Source organism: Dermacentor andersoni, chromosome 6, assembly GCF_023375885.2.
Source record: "Dermacentor andersoni chromosome 6, qqDerAnde1_hic_scaffold, whole genome shotgun sequence".
NCBI classification, from domain to species: domain Eukaryota; kingdom Metazoa; phylum Arthropoda; class Arachnida; order Ixodida; family Ixodidae; genus Dermacentor; species Dermacentor andersoni.
Window position 1 is genome coordinate 151843546 of NC_092819.1, and position 16942 is coordinate 151860487.

General features: G+C 45.8%; 1 protein-coding gene across 2 annotated transcripts in view; it reads left to right on the forward strand.

Annotated features, from left to right (window-relative positions):
- Positions 1-1140: 1140 nt before the first annotated feature.
- The window catches only part of LOC129382727 (uncharacterized), a 28640-nt gene continuing 12838 nt past the window's right edge, over positions 1141-16942 (forward strand). The window contains exons 1-2 of one of the 2 annotated variants that reach the window (XM_072288561.1): positions 1141-1943; positions 10416-10521. In XM_072288561.1, coding sequence (XP_072144662.1) covers positions 1374-1943; positions 10416-10521 — 676 coding nt within the window. In that variant the 5' untranslated portion in view covers positions 1141-1373. Of the gene's footprint in view, positions 1944-10355; positions 10522-16942 lie in introns of both variants that reach the window. The other variant, XM_055066881.2, reaches the window with a different exon arrangement.

The window sequence follows — 16942 nt, forward strand, 5'->3', positions numbered from 1 at the left end:
GGTAAAGGAAATAGTTGTAAATTTATGGTCACTTATATCACTTGTGAGAACGCCGGCAAATAGTTCATCTTCATTTAAGTTTGTAACACTGATGTCCCCAGAAGGTGGCACTATTCTAAGTAACTCTGGTTGATAACTTAACGTGGTTTGTGCAGGCGAGGCAAGCTACAATTTATTTCATTTCCCGGGTCCATGCGTCTTGTGAGTTCATGTGTATGTTTACATCTCACATGATTTTCACAGGTCTATTGCTAGAACCGGCATGCGGTGGGAACAGGTCTAAAAAATTGTCCGAACTTTCTTTGTCTCCTGTAGGAGTTCTATATATAACAGATGCGATGGTGTTTTCTAAATGTACAGTAAGGCATTCTACGTCTTCAGTAACTATAGATAATTTTTCCACTATGGTAAACGCATACTTTCTTTTATGTACATAGCTGCACCACTTCCCCTTTGATTGATTCTATTGATGTGGGGCGAGCGAAACCCTACATAAGGTATGTTTGTATTTTGTGATAATCATGTTTTGGTGAAACAAATAACATCACAGTTATCTTCTACTGAAGACTTCAGATTGTCATTTTCCCCTACTTTGCACCTTATATACCTGGCAGTCATATTCATAGTTGAAAAACTTTTAACTCCGTGGTTTTCTTTTCGTTGAGACGAACGATTTCATAATAAGTGTCACTAAACGATTCATATCCCAAGTTAATAGATTTTAGAGGCAATGTATTCGTGCCTGACAACCTATTCGCTCTCTTATGTGATTTTTATGCGTCATTTTTGGAAGCTAGGCGGATGACCGTTGAAGTCTCAGTTTTCCGTGCCAACGATGACCAGTCCTTTTGATGTCGAAGCGAACTACCAGTTCACCCCGGATTTCTTGCGCATAGCTGCGAACAGTTTCTTGTTTTTTTTTGTGCCAGGTGTTCATTTATATACCCGGTTTTTAGAATATAGGCTGACTTCTTTAAATGCCAGCCACTTCTTTCTGGCCATGGCGAGCAATTCACCAAGCTTCCTTTGTGAAGCGAAGCGAACAACAACGTTCTGCGCATCTGGTTTCGGTGTCGGCGGCACCTCGCCACAGCTGATAGGATACGGATATCGTTTGTTTCGCGCCCAAAAGTGCTTATCGCGAATGCGGGTAATTTACCCGGCTTCTATCTCTGCCGCACTCCAAACTGAGCTAGACCGATTAGGCTACAATAGAAGTTATTGAGTCTGTTATGTGCAAATCCAGATGTATTGTTCAAGACCGCACTTTGTAAGCAAGAATTCCCCATCGCTGATTACTCCAGCACCGCATATATCTTCGGCAAAGACGCACTATAACATAAGCCCAACGCATCGCTTCCTGTGAGCTGGCGATGCCCACTTTTCCCATTTCCACTAACGCTGGTGCAAACGGGGACTATGAGCAGACGGAAAGGACCGAGTGCAGGCTTGACCCTGTGGCATTCACGCACTTAAAAGTGAACTTATATAAAGAGCATTTCAAGGCACTGGATATAGTGAAATTTAGGCAGCCAGCTGGCGATGATTGGAGATACCTAGACTTGGGCTGCGGACCAGGTAACTTCCTTAAAGAAAAGTTGCTATCACATTTGCGGCCATGTGCGTGCGTCATCGCTGCTGATTCATCACGTGACATGCTGGACTACGCCCGAGAGCACAATCATGCACCGGAGGTCTTTTTTGAACTCCTGGATATAGAGCATGACAAACCCGATGCTATCCTGGCCCAGTATGGACGGATTGACCGTGTCTACGCGTTCCTTATATTCCACTTCGTAAAGGACTTGGGGCGAGCCTACCGAAACGTATACGAGCTACTGAGATCAGGTGGAGAGTGTCTGGCAGTGAACTTCACGAGAACCGGCATCACGGATGCGTGGCATCAGATTTACGAGATGGACGAGTGGAAGGACTACGTGCCGGTGAGTGTTCGCTTTCCTTGGGCAGTGGTTCAGTGGATATGTGACGTCATGCGGCTAAGCTTGAGGGTGGTGGACCTAGATTTAGGCGCATGTTTAACAAGGAAACATTGCCGTTTTGATTCTTCGTTTGCGTCGCTTGCTTTCTTTATTTTTTGTTTAACAGGTAGCATAAATCTGTAAGAGAATGTAAAGCAGCACGGGAGCATGTCCTGAGTATTTATCTGGTAGTTGTCGGCCTTGTTTTTTGCGCTAGCTTTACCATGAAGCAAAAATGTACACACATTAACGCTGTAACACGTATTGTCACGAATGTAGGCTCCGTTATCTACAGAGAACCCGTCGCTGCAAGGAAATTTCACTATTCTTGACGAGCCTTTCCTGGCAGCATCAGCTGCCAGCTATTTCGCGTAGAAAATAAAGGTGTGCGTAATTTATTTCCACATCATTAAAAGTGCGCCATTATATTAACAATTTCCAATTAGGAATACTCGTTTCTAAGCGCACGTCGTCACATTTACAGTGATTTGATGTAAGAAATAAAGGAGGGGGGTGTATTCTGTAGTGTGCCATAGTGCATAAGCCCGTTTTCTCTGCTGCTGAAATTCTGATTGGCTGGGATAGGGTACGCGTAAGGACATAGACGCCCCCAGCCAAGCAACACTTCAGCACCAGACAAAATTCACATGTCCACTAGCTGGAGACTCGCAGAATACCGCGCAGATGCATATTTCATTCCATAGGATTGCAACAAAAGGTGGTCATATTACAGCAGTTGATTTCCTTCCACTGGACAAAAGTTACATGTCGTTATGTTTACAGTAATTCCAGCAATTTTTCTTTCTGTTCTTGAACAGTGCTTTTCGTTAGAAACATGCCTTCTTCACTCAGCGCGCATAAAGCATGCTGTTTTCTCAAAATGTGTTCCTTTTACCCATTGCGGCAGAGCCTTGTCATACATTCCAACTGAAGCATGAAAAACTGACACCTTGAGAAATGAGAGTTGGGAATAAAACCAGAGAATCAGTTCTGCCTACACAAAATATATTAGCCGTATGTGAAGTGTATTAGTTGTGTTTGGCACCGATTTTAAGTCGTTGCTTGGCCGTCGCTTCCAATGGGAGCCTTGTGATCCGGGCTCCCGGTCCTCAATTTTCCGTTCGTTTCTCAAACAAGGCTCGAAACAAATCCTCCGTACGCACAGGTTTATTCACAAATATACACGCCAACAGCTTGTCGAGTGACGAGCTCCACAAGCTCTTACTGTTGCCTCTCCTGAAAGAAACTGAATTTCCGGCTCACACGACTGAATTCGACTCACACAAGAATTCAACTTATACACCCCTCGATAGTGTAGCACCGGATCACTCGACAAATCAGAAGTGGGGTTATACAAGTACGCAATTGTCACGAGCCAATCGTTAGTGCAAACGAGCGCAACTGGTCTTTTCCGCCCACTCCTGTTGGTTCCTATTGGTTCCCCTAGCCATGCACTCCAGCAGAGTGCATAGTGGAAGACGTGTCGTTTAAAGGCACACTAAAGAGAAAGAGCATTTCACCTGTGTTTGTAAGTTACACTTCCACAGTGTCAAAAGCCATTTATGCAAGCAGAATGCGCTTGCCAAGCCCGAGAAGGCGCAAAAAGAAAATGCTGGCGGCGCCGCCGCCTGGGGGTTCCCACACCAGCTTGCCATGACGTCACATATTTCGGCGGCGTCTGCCAGGGCCTAGTTAAGTCTTGACGGATAAAGATCGACTACATTGGATGCTAAAGGAGGCGTAGCCTGCATATGGCAAGTTGTGAGAACTTCGATAGAGCCAACGTGAACCAAATAAAAAGAAAACCGTATTATATCTCTGAAGTGACAGTGACATGCCGGCGTAGAGTTCCCGGCGCAAAATTCAATATATAAAGCCTTAACCTTCATTTTCTCTTTCACTCATCTACCCATAGTCGCGAAATTCATGGCAGAAGAGGTTTTCAAGAACGCTTTATCATTCTAAACTGATTTTGTGTATTGATTTAGTGCCCCATCATTTGCTCAAAAAAGGACAGCTCGCTTCTCAATGTGGCGAAGCCTGCCTGAATTATCTGTTCCTTAGCGTCACAAGGTACGCCCCTGCTGGAGCCCCTCCTTTTTATCTTTTCTCCAAATTCCATGACCGCTTGGGGCGATAACCATGATGAACGGCAGGAGCCACATAGGCCGGCACCTTAGTCGGCGCAAGCGCTAGCGAAGGTAGTCAAACTTAACTTCACCAGTAGTTACTATAGTTTAAGCGAGAAAAGGGGAAGAAATCTAAACGAATACGCAAGCAAAATTGATAAAAGAAAAATGAACCAGTATAATGGTCAAGTGTTGTGGGCTACAGGGCATCAATAAATACCAATATATGTCATTGACAAAGAAAGTTAACGCGTACATTTTCTAGAACAGTATGTAATGCGTCCACCAGTGTGACTGAACAACGTAGCACGAAATTCTTAAGCTTATTATTGCTCTTTCTTGACATAAACGTTACATTATCTGGACCCCGCACTATGCACAAGATGAAAAGCACAGAATAACTTTGGTGTGTACGCCCTACAAACAGCAGTGAAACCTTGAGCTAGCACCCCATTCTGGAAAACTGCCGATGCAGGTTGGCATCAGGTGGCTTAAACTGTGCTTAATAGCTGATAAACTAGAACATAACTGGTTTATTGTGCAAAACAATTTGATGGCAGTGCAGCAGAAAAAGGAAGTTAGAGGACCCTTATGCTTCGGCTTTAAACGTGAAACGCGATAGCATTCAAACATATTTGACTTCTTCTCATGCTTCCCGGCAACTAGAGCTTATGTAGACGTAGTGTTTACGCGGAAAAGCTGGCGGCGAAAGCAGTACACGAAGGCGAGCTTTCCGGTTGAAACGTGTCCTCTTGACTGAAATTATAATATTTCAGTCCGAGAAGCTTTAACATAAAAGGTATGCGCGTTGGCGCTGTTTTGTTTCATAACATTTATATGCGGTCTGTCATTCTCAGAATTGCGCGAAATAAATGTGTAGCCAATATAAGACAAGCTGTCAGCAACTTTCGGGATAGAAGATGACCTTTAGCGTCGTATAAGATGTATACGGAAATAATCGCTCACAGGACAGCCGATGCTAGACGCAGACACCGGATATTCTGCGACGCGGGGCCGTTAATGCTTTTCCGTTAGTAGGCATTGGAGACTATAGTTTACATATCGGTGAAGCTCACGCTCGACAATCACAAAATGCTTGAGCGCTGGTGCAGAAAATGAAGACAGAGTATGATTTGGAGTAAGAAATTTTTTTACTCAAGTGTACATGCCCCGTCTGTGAAATCGGCGTTGTTAAGGCGCAAGCCTTAAGTGGGTTATACCCCCATGACCTTGAAAAATTCCGTCGTCCGTTTCAATACTACTACAGTATCATCATCACCAATGGCTCATAATCCCCCACCCACTAAGCAAGCAAGAAATGCAATGACTCATCCCTCTCGTATTTTAGAGGTTACAAGTACTCATCAAATTGAAGCGTACAGCGCATACATTCATCGGAACTGCACATACTATGCACATGAATAAGGCGTCTAGTCAAGTGGTACTGAAAAACCACGTGACCTTCTCATACCGCCAGAAGCAAGCAAACAATGCAATGGCTCATACCCACGTAAGACTAAGGCTACAATTTCTCAGCCCAGTGAAGCGAACAGTGCATACATTCTTTGGAGTCACTCACACAACACACAGAACAGCCTACGTTTCAATCCACTGCTGAGATGTTGGAAGATAAAGTCGAAAAGAAACATCATTTGCGCGAGTCTGGCCCAACTATACGAGCGAGCGAAGCCGCAGCTCAGCGTAGAAATCGAGCCGAAGGCAGACAAATAACTAAAGCAGCATCGCGACGATGCGAGCCGGCGCATTACCAAGTGTGCAACAGTTTTCCGCCTTCACGTGTTTGCTGCAGAATTGTGTCCGAGAGGGAAGGGAGCGCCGGATGAGGAAGATGCCTACAGGTGGAGAAGATAATCGCTAGCCGGGGTGCCAGTCATCGCACCGTCAAGATCAATGTAGCGTTCGCGACCGCATTCGCGCTTTTTCTGTTTACGTTTCGACGCCGCGGTGCTTGCTGTGCGCGTTCGCGGCGCCTCTTCCTTGCATTTATAGCAATATGCACTCGACAAAGCAACGCCACCAAGAAAGGAAGTCTAGGTGAGCTTTAGCGAAGGAGAAAGTAGGCGAAGGCATGGCGTAGGAGGAGGGTGCGGAGGTACGCTGGGTTGACCTCGTATGTCAGTAGCTACCCGTTCTGTGTGCGTATACGCACACAGAACGGCTACGTCCATTATGTCCGGTACGTCCATTATAATGGACGTACCGGGTTCGTATGGTGATCGAGAGGGCGAGCACTGAGCGAGAAAGATGGAGGAGCTACGCAAGCGGCGGCAGGCCGAGCGCAAGTTGACACGAGCTGAACATGTCTGACAGAAGGCTGGCGGGCCCAGGAGACTGCCGAGGAATGTACTAGGCAGTTTGCCACAAAGCAAACACTGTGTGCGCAGTGCAGAAAAGGGGAACTGGACCCACACGCTTGCACGTGAGTCGCGTGAGCTAAGTGAAACGTCACTGCAAATTTTTGTGCACTGCGCCTTCAGACTTGGCACTAAAAGAAATTCCCCTTCAAGAATGGTGATTGAGGAAGAAAATATCACGTCAAAGTATGTCAGTTTTCTTCTATGATGTGAGGCTCAAGGTTCAGCAACTCGTTTCCATCTTAGCCCGGGGTTCAGACTTTTATTTTGATTCCCGACCTAGGGTTATCCCCAGGATTGCTTTCAAAGGAGATAAACCGAGTAGTTTGCAAACAAGGAGAAATTTTAAGTTTGCTAAATTAGCTGCAATGCGTTAAAATGTAGTGCCTCGCATAGCAAGTCTAATGAAAGCGAACAAACAGGTTACCGCGCTTCAAGTGTAACAAACTAACAGTTGATTACGTATTTTTGCGCAGTGCTCGCAATTAGACGAAAGGCTTTGCACCAAAGTACACCATGAACGCTTACCAGCTCTCTGTTTTCTAAGACAGTTGACGCGTGTTTTTCAACAAGTTTTCTTTCGCTGTACTCTTTGTTGTGTTAAACCGAACTTTTGATAAAACGAGCAAAACAGTAAGTTCAGTTTGGGTGCGTGAATTTTTAAAGCATGTATGAATTCCTAATCGCAGCCATTGTATTCTTATACTACAAAATTGGACTTCATCGACTTTAGAAATTCGAGAATTTTGTTTCTACGAGTTCCAAAAATGTGACTGGTTGAGGCAGCACAAGCTACCATTTTGCGATAGCAAGTCGAAAACAGAAGTGCGAGGTATTTTGGTTAAAAATGTGCTCTCATTACCTGAAATAATAAAGAGATCCATGAAGTTTGTCAGCTTCAAACTCGCAAGTGCTTATGACGTTCACAAGCATGACATGCACAACAAATATACAAATTCACTATTGCATACCACGGGCTACCCACAGGGATGTATAAGGTGCAGAAACGGAACAAGCAGACGCGTTGGCAAATATTAATGCGGTGGCCATTATATATGCACTCCAGGCGCATTTCTGTCGCTGGCGTTGACGTCATGCCCTGTACAAAGTCAAACGTCATTAACATCGTGTCCTGCGCTGTATGTGCCAGTCCAACCATGCGAGTGTGCGGTGGAAGGGAGGAAAGCGGGAAGGAAGCGCGCCGCCTTCCGTTGCGCTCTAAGCACAAGGGTAGGGAAGAGGGGCGTTCTACTCTGAAGGCGGCTTCCTACTGTTGTATCTCGAAAGGGATTTGCGATGGGACAGAGTGCGGCAGGTGTTGATAGCTTCGAGTTCCCTGTGTTCTCGGCACTTAGCTCGTGTTGAAGGTAGAGGCAGCATGAGGGTAAATTCGCTCGCTGCTGCTGCTGCTGCCCTGCTTTTTCACTGCAGTGTTTTCAAAGCGGGTGTACCCGATCACCGAGTGATACGTGTTCATATTTGCTTGCATGCGCGTGGCATCATGCTTGTTAAATTAGTTAATAAGCGAATGTTTGCAAGTGTATGTGGGCGATAAAACTATTATCCTTACTGTGTATAGCTGTCTACTAATTTTCTATCGCAATCAACGCCTCGCATATTGAGGTAATGGTGGACGAAAAATAGGCACTGAAAGCACTATAGCTACTTCCGGGTCTGGTGTACGCAGCGTCATTGTAATTTTCTTTTTCTGGGGGATGTTGCTTCACGTCTCGCCCGATAAACTGATTGACAAGGCACCAGTATTTTTTTTCGAATCCTTCCGGTTCTCTTGAATGCGATTGCTACAGAAATTTTCTTTGCTGCATAAAGTGTTCCATGAAGTGTTTGCGAATACCTAGAGTATCTTTCCTTGAAAGAAGTATTATAAGGTTCCCGTTTTAATTTTATATACATGTTATATCTTGTTTTAATAGAAGACAAGAGCTTGCCCGTTACCCAAGGAGCTCGCGGGATTGCACATCTATTACGCACACAGTAAGTGGTGGAGGCGGTTACCATCGCCTCAGTAGACATGTCTATAGATATACAAACATGCTGTAACTATTGCTGGAACAGTTCAAAAAGTATACACGCGAAGAATCAATTGCACGTACATTATTTGCAAATACGTCAGCGTTAACTTATGTCTGGATAGAACAGTTGTTGCTTGATTTCAGGCAGTTTGACATTACAAAAAGCATAGGGTAGTGATCAATAACAATAACGTGTAAATCTTGCGCATTTGTGCAAGGAGGAGTGTTAGACAACACAGGGTCTATATGTGCACTACTTTGTTCTGTTGCACGCGTTGGTTTATCTACAAGCATTGAGTAACAATAACTAGCAAAACAAGAGGCATACTCACAACAAGAAGAAGAATCAACGTTACTTGCATCAATAGTGACATCATCCGTTGCTACCAAACGAGCATTAAAACTAAAGAACGCATTAAAAATAGAGACAAGCTCATCTCCTTTGTTATGACAATTCTCGACATGTAGCAGCTGCATATCGCGGTTCCATGCTGCACGTAGCTGGACCTGGTTAACTCAAGCCGACTATGTGACTATTTGTCACCACCCAGTTTCGAAGATGATGCCAATAAAGCACCATTATCATCAACAACAGCAACGTACCATGCCACGGGCCCAGGGATGTGACATGTGCGCCACGTATTCTGGGTACCTGTGTTTACTCTTCGGAACAGGTTACGGCGCCTCCTCGCAAGGTACCAATCGCTGCTAAAGGTACGAGCCAGGCACCAGCCGCTGAAGGTGCGAACCAGGCAACATCAGGCTAAGCCGACCACTGTGCAGAGAGCAGGGCAAGACGCAGCACAAGACACAGCTCACCATCGACCCCGCCCCGACGGCTTATATACGTTGAGGCGAAATTTCGCCGTGAAAACCTTGTATTGCGTGGTGCCAAAAATGGAGCTCCTATGGAGCCGCTCTTCCAGCATACGCAGCTGTGACTTTGCTGCGTGGGCCGCGCAGGCCTGTGATTTTTTTCTAGAACCCTTTAAACAACGCACTTTATACTATTCGCCACTTAGGCGCACGTCACTTCGCATAAGCCAATCTCACCGCTTCACTCGCCCCTGTTCAGTTACCTTTCAGTTACCGCTCTTCTTTCGCAGAGAAACCGATTGTGCCGGCTTTCCGTCACCATCAAAGCTGACCAGTGCATCATTCTCAGTTGGCGCCGTCATGGTTTTCTGCAACACTATCATCATCAGAATATTTTTTGGGTTATTTCAGCCCTTTGTTTAATACCCGCAGGTAAGGGGCCTCTAAAGAATGCGCCTAGAAGTAAACATACGAAACCGAGTCTGCCAGTTTTAAAAGGGCTGCATTCAGGAGACCGAAGCTTAACTTTTCCCGGTCCACCATGTGACAATGCACCGGCTCTTACTTACTCCATCGATGTGTTGCTGTCGACCACTCACGTGATCATTTTCAGCTTCCTGCTCTTTATATCCAGTTGGAGAACAACATTTTGCACATTATTATGAAGAGGGGTAGAGGCCGCTCTGACAACTACCTGGTCGGAGTCAGAAGCGCGGACCATTTAGCTATCGCGGCCACGTGCGCGATTGCAAATTTTTTTGTCGTTTTGCATGCAATACAAACTACACTAGTTGTATTACCTTTTATGGCAAATTTGGTATCACAGGAGGCTGTACTATATTAGATGATAAAAGTGCTGTTTATACCGCAATTTTTTTTATATGTGGAGAGTGTCTACTGCAAGAACACTGGGAGTTGTAGTAATACAGCTTATGTCAAGAGGAATTCAAGGATGTTTTTTCGTTTTTACAAGTCCAATATAGTGGTTGGGGAAACACTGACCTCTTAACTCTCTTTGTGTAGAGCCCAGTTGAGGTTCTGTCGAAGAGATTCCGATTCAACGAACTGGTACCTCATGAACAGTTGGTGACTGACGAGAAGAACGCTGTGACTGCTGCTGGACTGGACGTCGTTGCTTGCCACACGTACACCAGTGAATGGACCTTCCCAACTGCAGATGTATGGCTCGGTAAGTGGGACCACTTCGGAATAGCAAATGCTATTAGGTATAACTCTAAACAGAGGTGGAATGCTAGTGTAGCCGAAGCAAAGAGCCCACATCAGGATGCATATGAACACACTTACCTGGCAACGGCGTCCGAAGCTTCTTCAAGTATACACAGCAGAGCCAGGACATGTCCTTATAACGACCGGAGGCGCAACATCACTAAGATAATTGTTGCTTCTGTTACTTACATTGAGCGCCTTTCGCACAATTTAAAAGATATAGCAGAGCAAGCAGTCAATGTTACTTTTCCATGCCGAGTAAGTTAGCTACTCTATTCAGGAAAACAAAAGCAGAAAGAATTGCAGTAATAGCATTTGTTGAAAAAAAAAAGCGGTTAGCATTCTTGGTCTTCAGCCGTTTTGAGCCTATCCGTCCGTCCGTCCGTCCGTCCGTCCGTCCGTCCGTCCGTCCGTCCGTCCGTCCGTCCGTCCGTCCGTCTGTCTGTCTGTCTGTCTGTCTGTCTGTCTGTCTGTCTGTCTGTCTGTCTGTCTGTCTGTCTGTCCGTCCGTCCGTCCGTCCGTCCGTCCGTCCGTCTGTCTGTCTGTCTGTCTGTCTGTCTGTCTGTCTGTCTGTCTGTCTGTCCGTCTGTCTGTCTGTCTGTCTTCATACGCCGACACAGTGACCGAAGTAATTTACCACCTTGTGCCGCTAGGTATGTGCTCGTCATCGTTATGTCGTCATGGTCACCCCATTGTCGTCATTCCAGCTTTGTAATGTGACTCTCGTCATGCCGTCCTCGTCACGCCGTCTACCCTGACCCAGAAGCCCAAGATTTTAATGGATTTGAGCACTAGGTATGAGCAAGTAATCAAGATGCCGTCAGGGCCGTAGCACCTTCGTCACTCTAGCTTTGTCATCCGACTCTCGTCATGGCTTTGTCGTTAAGAGGAAGCTTTAGCTCGGGTGCTCCTATCTAAATACATGTAAAAGGAGAATTCGTTTTTCTTGGCAACCACAGCACCAAATTTGACGGGGTTTGTTGCATTTAAAAGAAAAACTTAAAATCTAGTGACTGTTGGTTTCGAATTTTCGATTTATGTCGTCAATTTTTTATTAAAAATTGGCAAAAATCGCAAATTTTCAGAAAACGAAACTATGAAGTTTACAACTCTGTAACTCAGCAAGAATAGGTGATATCGCAATTCTGTGAATTGTACCTAATAGCACATCTAAAGCGGACAAATTTGACATCTTATACATGAATCTCAAAAAATTTATTAATATGTAATTACAACTTTTGCAGAACCCTCGTAAACAAGGTAACAAATTCACGTAAGATGTAAAATGACATATAAAATTTGTCCGCTTTGAATGATCTAATGGATGCCGTTTACAGAACCGCGATATCTCTTCTTGATGCAGAGCTATGAATTTGTAAACTTCGTGCTTCTATTTTTTTCAAATGTCTGAATTTTTGAAAATCCTTTTAACAAAATTCAAGCCCCAAATCAAAATTCCGCTTCCAACAGTCACTAGAATTTACCTTTCTCTCTCAAATGCAACAAATTTCATTAAAATCGGTCCAGGGGTTATCTCAGAAAAACGTTTTTGCGTTTTTACATGTATTTGAATAGGCCGCGTCGGAGTTGGGCCCGAGCTAAAGCTTCCTCTTAAGCCATCGTCGTCATACAGTCGTTCTTATGCATTCATTGTCATACCGTAATCGTGCTACCATTGCAGTCGTTCCGTAACGCCATTCTAACTTTGTCATTCAACTCTCACCATACCGCAGTCGCCACGCCGTCGACATCACACAGTCGCCGTCATACCATTGTCACCATTCTGTCATTGCCATGCTGTCGTTTTAGTATTGTCATTACTTCGGAAGCATCTGCTCATCGTATTCATGCAATCGCCATCGCTCAACATTCGTCATTCCATTTATGTCAATTCTCCTTCGTCAATGTATCGTTATTATGATAACGTCAACTTTTTGAGATTAGACTGCCACGTCCACATCAACGTCGTCATTGTAGCCTCGTCCTACACTCAGTATCACGCATCCGTTAGCACACCGTCACGCCGTCGTGGTCGTGCCATCGTCGTCACTCAAGCTTTGACATCCGAGCCTCGTGATGTCGTCATCGTCATGCCCTCATCGTTATGCAAGATTCGTGATACATGCGTCGTCACGCCACTGTCCGCATACACTCGTCACCATCCCGTTGTACACATACCATTGTCATTTCATTGTCGCCTTTTCGTTATCATACAGCAGTCGTCGGGCATTTCTCGTAGTGCCGTCATTGTGATGCCGTCGCGGTCGTTTCATGGCGGCCACAGTCTAACCTCAGCCCCCGACTCTCGTCATGCTGTCGTCATCACGCAATCGTCGTTACATAGGAATCGTCATGCGATTGCCATCAAACCGTCGAAGTCATGGTGTCATTTTATCGTCTTCATGGCTTGAGTAACATTATCTCATTGTCGTCATACCACCTTCGTTCGCCCATCGACATCCTTCCCACTTCGTCATAATTTTGTTATCATATTGTCGTTATTTTTTGTAATTAGGCCGACGTTCTCATGGTATCGTGTATCCGTAGTCAGCCGTCGTTTTGATGCCGTCGCGAGCTTTCCATCATCGTCACTCCAACTTCGTCATCCGGTTGCCCTCATGCTATCTTCGTCACGTTATCGTCGTCACAGACTAGTCGTCATGCCATCGTCCTCATGTTGTTGTCATCACGTTGCTGTCATTTACCATCGTCTTGATTTAGTAATCGTCATCTCATTGTTTGTCAAGTCTTTGTCGTCATACTGTCTTTGTCGCTTCATCGATATGATTAATTCTTCGGAATTCCATGGTCGTCACTGCGTTGGTGCATCATCATACCAACGTGCTCACGCGCGACCTTGCCAGTGAAGTGCCACAATGAATTGATACAATATTGGATTATATCGCATATAAACGAGGCAAGGCAAGTATCATAATCAAAAGTTTGATGCAAAAATATGTTGTGTCGCTACATCGCTCGAATGGTGATCGCGTTACCGCCGACAGTCATCGTGAGGTGAGTTCTGTCGTAATTTATTTTAACAGAGTGTGGGCATTTCACTACTGAAAATCGCTTCCATTGCGCAGACGTTGTATTGTGCTCAAGTAGCGCGCTGACTTGCTCGCCAGAAACACTCTCTTTACTAGTTTCTAAGCGTGCAATGACGCTCGGCATGCAGATGCCTGTAAGTTTCAATCCAGGCGACTGCGTTGTGCTGTGCATGCCTCCACGTGTAAAGGCTCGTATCGCAAATTCATTGCAGCGTACAGCGGTCTCTTCGCAATACTACGTGACAGCAAAACTGACGTCCAGTAGGCACATTTTGCAGATGACATAAGTAGTAGAAGTACCACTACTTAAGCGCTGCCATTATGTGGTTCCCAAATGATTGCGAAATCATCATGTGTATGCATAACTTGCTTCGCGAGTTTCGTCTTCCTTGGAACAAAATCTTACGCTGCGAGGCGGAGCAAAAGAAGACATTGAAGAATTCCTTATGGAGTAGATGGCGTCTGTCTACCTGCAATCTCGTCTCTGTATACTTGTAGTGATGTAGTGAAGTGGCGTCGGCACGAGGTCTACGGAGTGAGCGTAACGGCGGGCGCGGAGCACCGTAGAAGGAAAGGGATTTCCGCTCACGAGGACCAAAGATTGACGTTTATTTCGAAAGAAGGGTAGGCAACACGGTGCAATGCACTTACAAAGTTGAGTGCGACGTGACGTTAGCGGTCAGAACAATCGGAAACTGAAGCTGAGGATGTAGCATCATCTCACCCTTAAAAGAAGAGTGGACTGTTACTTCGCTTATGAAACTGTACTAAAAGACAAGCAAATGTCGTACAGATGACAAGGAGGAACAGTATACGTTACACAATTAATACCATTTCTTTTCGAACGAATGCATGAAACGTAATACTAAAATAAGCATCCTGAAATATATTGCATACAAGACAGTTTACATAATGTAAAGATATGAACTTAAATAGGACATGCGTGTGGAAAATACACAGCACGTAAATTCACGCAATATGAACACTGAACGCAAAAGAAAGTCAATGTGAACATCCATGTATACGTTTCGGATAACAATGATGTTCGGCTCATTCGCTCTGAGCCTGGGTCAAGAGTGACGGTCCTTGACTGTCGTTCACGTGGCAGTGTACATATGGCACGTATAACCTGCGGGAATGTTCAAAGAAATCTCCTATTTAAGGTATCGCATCTGACTTAAGTCTCATGGAAGAAACGCTTTTGGCGTAAAAAGCCGAATTCGTAGGGGAAGTTTTAGACCTCTGTAGAAGATAGGAAGAATATGAACCTGTGTCCAGTCCACCAAGGGAGTAGGGCTACTTGGAGACATAATCCTTAAATCGTACCGCTGGTTGTCTATATCGTGTATACCTACAAAGGGCTTGTCTGGTTGCCGAACAGGATTAGAAGAATCATTTCTAGGAGACGAGCTGAAATTCCGAGCATCCCTGTCCCTAGGTCTTTGAGATATATATATCTTGTGACACTCTTAAGTACGTAGTGGTTTTACGCCTCAACACATAGGCGGCATCCAAGAGAGGTGAACGAGAAAGATGACGTGCGGGTGGCTAGCTGAATCTCGATAGGCACTCAGTTGGTTAAAGCCATTGCGTCTAACTCTACCTGGCTTGTCAATAAACGCCTTTCGTTGGCGCAACAGAGTGGTGGAGGTGTGGAGTACGACACAAGTACCACGGAGTCGCAACACCTAGAACTTCGCCGGAGCCGTCGTCTTGCCGGTCTCTTGCCAACGACTTTCCCTATGGCTCAGGACGGAGGTAGAGGAATGCCAGCTCTAGTTTGACCTGCTCCAAGGTCAGCGCCAGTTGGACCTTTGCAGCACTGCATGGAACCACGCTCGTTCGCGGAAAAAGCGGGCGAAGTCATTGACGAGTGGCTGACGCACTACGCAAGGGTGAGCCGCTACAACCGTTGGGATTCTGTCACTCGGCTGAAATATGTCGTACTGTTTCTGAGTGAGACAGTGCTGATGTGGTTTGAAAACCACGAAGACTCCCTAACAAAGTGGGAGCGCTTCGTCGAGAAAATTAAGAAGTGTTTTGGCGACTCCTACGCCAAACAGCAACGCGCGGAAAGAACACTAGCTCCAACTCCTGGAGAAATATGCACTACACACATAAAAGAAATCCTCATGCTGTGCAAAATAGTTAATTCGCAAATGTCTGAGAAAGACCGAGTCGGACATATGCTCAAAGAAATTGCAGAAGATGTCTACAATTTCCTTATAAGCAGGGAACACATTGATTCCATCTCAGATGTCCTACGTCATTGCTGTACGTTTGAGACGTTGAAGACACGTCGCATTGCGCCAAAGTTTGGACGCCTGGCGAATGTGACAACCGTTGCCAGCGTTGATGAGAGCCCGTCCACCGATCTTTCGTCTACTATACGGCAGATCGTGCGTGAAGTACTGCTGCGACACCAGGTACTTGCGCGCAACATCATGCAACCGTTCCCTTGTGCAGCAGGCTGAGGCGCTTCACTCTGCTGCCGACCCCCCATGGCTGACCACTTCGAGAAGGAGTTCATCGATCGTCGTTTACCTCTGCGTTATAGCTGTGGCGACATGGGTCACGTTGCCAGGTACTGCAATCGCCGCCAACCACCGAGGTTCGACCGATCGACGATGTCTAGGCGGTACCACGCTCCCCTTGGCGAAACGTATTCGCCCTCGCACACATATCCAGGAAGCTTGCCTCACCACCACCCGGAGCCGCTGCGTAACCGTTCTCCAGCATCCGATCGCAGCTTGACACCACCACCCGCTCCTCGCGTAAGCCGGTCGCCCTGTCCGCGGCGTCGCTACCCGTCGCCACCTACGGAAAACTAGCCAGCGCGGCCGTTGGAGGTAAGGTCACTGGACAATCTGCGATGTCGACAGAGATGCCTCCACCCATTTGTATGTTTAAGAATAGGTGTCTGTATTGATTGACGGAGTTTCATCAATGGCCTTGGTGGCCATGTGAGCAACCGTTTCAGTAGTGAGTCTTGCGTTTAAAAGCCTCCTAGGACGAAAAATGACGTTTCGCTGGGACCGTGCCCATACGTTTCGCGGAGTGAGTGGGGAGTTGTTGCATCCTGTCGGTGTGTGCAATGTAGACGTTACCTTAGGTGGTCAAATATTTCATGCAGAGTTTGCTGTTCTACCTGATTCTACGCATGACATAACCCTGGGCCTTGATTGTTTGAAACTGTGTGGTGCCACTGTCGACAGCAGAGCGGGAGAAACCAGTGTAGGTATGAGCTTTTCTGCTGCGTTTACGGAAGGCCCACTGTATCATGAAAGTGTGCTTTGTCTATGCAGGGATAGAGCTGTGCCTCCGTTGTCAGCA